At 48.1% G+C, this 4453-nt stretch overlaps 1 protein-coding gene across 1 annotated transcript; it reads right to left on the bottom strand.

Moving 5' to 3' along the window:
* Positions 1-2382: 2382 nt before the first annotated feature.
* On the bottom strand, positions 2383-4404 carry RPL22L1 (ribosomal protein L22-like 1). Its single transcript, XM_010138629.1, has 4 exons — positions 4360-4404; positions 4211-4303; positions 3608-3729; positions 2383-2635 (listed from the first exon to the last, which is right to left on the bottom strand). Exons 1-4 carry the CDS (start codon positions 4402-4404, stop codon positions 2491-2493), a joined length of 405 nt encoding a protein of 134 aa, XP_010136931.1. The 3' UTR covers positions 2383-2490.
* Between the last annotated feature and the right edge of the window lie 49 nt (positions 4405-4453).

The raw sequence follows: 4453 nt of genomic DNA, 5'->3' as shown, positions 1-4453 counted from the left end.
GTCCAGAGAAGGGCAACGAAGCTGGTGCAGGGTCTGGAGCGCAAGTCTTAGGAGGAGCGGCTGAGGGACCGGGAGGTGTTTAGCCTGAAGAAAAGAAGCCTCAGGGAAGACTTTTTTGGCTCTGACAACTCCCTGACAGGAGGGTGGAATGAGGCAGGGGTCAGTCTGTTCTCCCAAGTAACAAGCGACAGGACGAGAAGAACTGGCCTCAAGCTGTGCCCTGGGGGGTTTAGATGAGACATTATGAAAATTCCCTTCCCTGAAAGGGTTGTCAAGTGTCACGGAGGCACTCACAAAACAGAGAGCTGCAGCCACCCGAAAACGGCAGATTTATTACTGAGTTGCCCAGCACCCCGACAGACCAAAGTTAATGGCGATTTCGGGTGTCAGTTGGGAATATAGTAACATATATAATACATACGTAATATTAATATATATTATATATTAACTGGCACACCATAAACACTCCATTTAAATTCCAAACCTCCTCTCTGTGTAACGCCCGTACACACACCTTGACCGACACCAGCGGCCCAAGAGCTGCAGCAGCCCACGGATGGCTCTGGGAACGGCCGGCAGAGCCTGGGCAGGGACAAAATAAACACAAGGCAGCACCATCCCATGGGATCTGATCGTGCTCGTGCTCGTTCTGTTTAACCAGAACAGTTTTGTTTTGTCAGTCTAGCGCGAAGGATGTGTTGTCACGTGAAAGCCCAACTCTGAAAACACAGGTGGGGATGTATTTTGAAATATAACTGCGCCCTTCTTTGCTCAGCTTAGTACAGCAAAGAAAACAGACCAGAGGTTTTCAAATATTTGCAGCTTTACCATGAAAATCAACGTTTTTCAAAAGCATTAGCAATCTTTTGGATTTCCAGAAAAGGGAAGAAGAAAAAAGCTCCTTTAATTGTTGCTTCGAAACTGCCTGATTTTTCTCAGATAGGAAGTTCCAGGCAGCAGCGTCCTGGCGTTACCCCCGGTCAGGTTGCAGGACTGCAGGTGTTCTCTACGTTGTGCTTTTCCTCAGAAGCACAAAAAGCTCAAGAGAGCTGAGCTTGGAAACAATCGCCAGCCTTGCAGCCAGATACACACGCTGCTCCCATCCTTGTGCTAGCTCGGGATCAGCAAAACGAACCCAAGCACCATGGCTGAGATTACACAGGTAGCTGCTGTTCCACTGCTGCTTCCTCTCACCTCCCCCCCTCAGGAACAGCTGCCCGAGCACACTGAAAAACAACAAGTGACACCCCAGGGCGGTTGACAACGTTCCTCTCCCCCTCTGTACTTTTCATTTAGATTTAGGCAGCACTAGTGGGTGTCATGCGACTCTCAAAGCGATGCTTTGTGCTCTGGCAACTTCTAAACAGTCTGTCTCAGAGCATCGCCAGCAAAAACAATGCTGAAATAATAATAAAAAATCCTTGTGAAATTAAACAACATAGTCCAGCCTAAACTAGCAGATTTGGTTAAGCACAGACTTCAGTATCGAGGTCTACAAGCGCCTCTGTTTGAGGACATGACACAAACACAGTACTACCAACTCCAGAGTTCACCAGGGCACTGGAACCCAAGTAAACATCCTGATCAATCCCCTGCAGAGCACAGGACCAGCCTAACAGAACAGGGCACCAAGAAGCAACTGCAGGCTCATAAACAACCATGTTTTCACAGTGAAAACACCAGATTTCTCTCCCTATTACATGAAGATCTGGAGTGATTTGTGTTTCAGTGAAGAAACTTGTACTAAAGAAATACTTTTGTACTAAAGGAGTAAACCCAGAAGTCAAATACAAGCAGCATACAACACCCCACGGTACAGGCAGAAACATCTGCATGGACTTGAGGGGGTTCAGTCCCCCTCAACACTAAAGCACAGCTCGCTGCTCCCTTCAACTTGCTTTAGGCAGATGCTGGCAATGAAACTCGTCCCCTCCTCATCCGTGTAACGTGAACCCAGCCAACAAATCTCTGTTTCACTCCAGTCTGACTAGTGGTTACACACAGGAGTAACACAACCACTTAATGACTGAAAGGAACTGCATGGAAATGCATCTTTTATATCTGGGAAGCCCATTTTGTAACTAAAATAATTAGAAGTAAACTGGTATTAAATATTCTATTAGCTCCACATTAATCAGCAGAAGGCATTGGCACTTCCAGTCACCAAAAGCTCTTGTGTCCTTTGTACCGGTGCGGTGGAACACTGGTGTATCCGTCCCACGCTTGCCCTGGGCTCAGGGCTCACTCCTTTTCCACTTGGGTATTCACCGACCCCATGTTCCACAGCTGACTTCTAGCAAAGGAAGGAAAAGTGCAAACCAAGCCATTCCCCGTGCTGGTTCCTAACCGGAATTTAAGGAACAGGCCAGAAAACTAACCACGCTCTGTCAAACGGGGTACAAAAGCTTTATTCACCAATAAGTTAAGTGTTCTCATAAATAGCTGGTCTCGTCTTTTGTACGCTGCAGGGAGTATGAAGCCAGGCCTCAATCACTCCTCAGGCTCCGACCCTTCTTCATCCTGACTGATCTGGAAGTAGCGCAGCTCATAGGTCTCCTTGTCGGATGCCACGACACGAAGCCAGTCGCGCAAGTTGTTCTTCTTGAGGTACTTCTTTGTGAGGTATTTTAGGTACCTTCAACACAGGAATCACACGTTAGAACCTCCTCATTTAACAGCCCCTGGTACTGCCCGTGCTCCACCTGAGGTATGGCCGCAGCAGCGCAGCCACACACCGGTTACATCCAGAGAGGAAAAAATGATCATGTGTAAGAGACACTAAATGTGCATCTTCCCTCCAGACAGGTGAGAATAATTTGATGCTTTCTGACTCGTGGTGGGTTTGGCTGAGATACTTTTCTTCCAGCAGCTGGTGCAGCAAGAACAAGGCTGGTAACACGCTGGTATTTCAGCTGCTGCCAAGGAGCACTTATCTCTAGGGAAGGGCTCTTCAGTTTCCCATGGTCTGCCAGGGAGGAAGCGCACAAGCAACTCGGAGGGGACACAGCCAGGACAGCTCACCCCCACCAGCCACAGGGCCATCCACACCACAGGATGGCATGGCGGGCATGTAGATTGAGGGAAACCGGCTGGGAGGGGGGAACTGCTGCTGGGGGACCGGCTGAGCATCGGCCAGCGGGTGGTGAGCAGCTGTGTATCACTTGTCACTCGTGGGTTTTATTTCACTCTGTTATCTTCCTTCTCGTTACTATTATCATTAATACTATTATTCCAACTATTAAACCGTTCTTACCTCAGCTCATGAGTTTTACTCATGTTCGATTCTCCTCCCCATCGCGTGGGAGGCGGGGAGCAGCAAGCAGAGCTCAGCTGCTGGCTGGGCCTAACCCACAGTAACTGCAGCCCAATCCCAAAGTACGGGGTGCAGGGTGGTTCTAACCCCCGGCCTGACAGAACAGGCACTGGCACATCCATACCAGCAAAAGAAAGGGGGGAGGCAGGGAAGGAGTCGCTCCTCCTATCAGCGCACTCACCTGCTCCACCCCCTGTTTAGGAGTGCCACAAGGTCGGGCCTAACACCTTCTCCGCTCAACAAACCATTGTGGAAAATCCACCATCACAAATACAAAAGGAAATCTACACCAACCTTTTTGAAAACTGCTTCTCGGATGTCACCGTGATCTTGTTCTTCAGGCGTTCAATGTGAACGGTGTTGCCCAAGTTTCCGGTTTTTCCATTGACCTTAACCTTCTCCTTCAGGAACTGTTCCTGTTTCAATGTTAAGGAAATGGAACACTAGGGAATGGCACCCTAGGTATGAACTAGGGAAGGGACCCTAGCCACAGAGCAGGATTAAAAATCACCCTTTAATGTTGTCCTGATAGCAAGAATTTGCAGTGTAGTAAGATTTTAATTAAAAGGAAAAACCAAAACAAACACCAACCCCAGAAAGACAACAACAAACACCCTCCACCCTCCAGCATGTTTGTGCTACAACAGGATTCAAATCAAACAGTTCTATTCATGGACAGGTATGAACCATCTATAAAAGACACGTGAACCCAAGGAACTATTAAAAAGTACCTATAAAAGCGAACAAACCACCCTAGAACTACTGTTCAAGAACTGCTGTTGATTTTACTGATTTACTCAAGAATACAACGTTTCGGCTGTACCTCACGTTATACTGTACCAAGGCTTTTACTAGACCTTTTACTGCACTTTTAGGATGAGCAAAACCACGACTTACAAAGTTCCCCGAATCAAAGATTCCATCTTCCACAGGATGGGTCAAGTCAAGGCAAAACCTCCAGGTCGACTTTTTAGATTTTCTGTCCTTCTGCTAAAAAACCCAAACCGATGAGTATTAATATCAACGCGCATCCAAAAAGCTTTTACCAGCCCGCTGGGGGAACAGGACAGAGGCTGCTCCCTCGGCGGCATGCGGCGAGTGCAGGCCCAGGCCGACACCGCCTAGAGAGCGGCGCCCACT

This window comes from Buceros rhinoceros, unplaced genomic scaffold (genome assembly GCF_000710305.1).
Source record: "Buceros rhinoceros silvestris isolate BGI_N320 unplaced genomic scaffold, ASM71030v1 scaffold33606, whole genome shotgun sequence".
Classification (NCBI taxonomy): domain Eukaryota; kingdom Metazoa; phylum Chordata; class Aves; order Bucerotiformes; family Bucerotidae; genus Buceros; species Buceros rhinoceros.
Note: the sequence above shows the minus strand (reverse complement) of the source record. Positions and strands in the feature narration are given on the sequence as shown.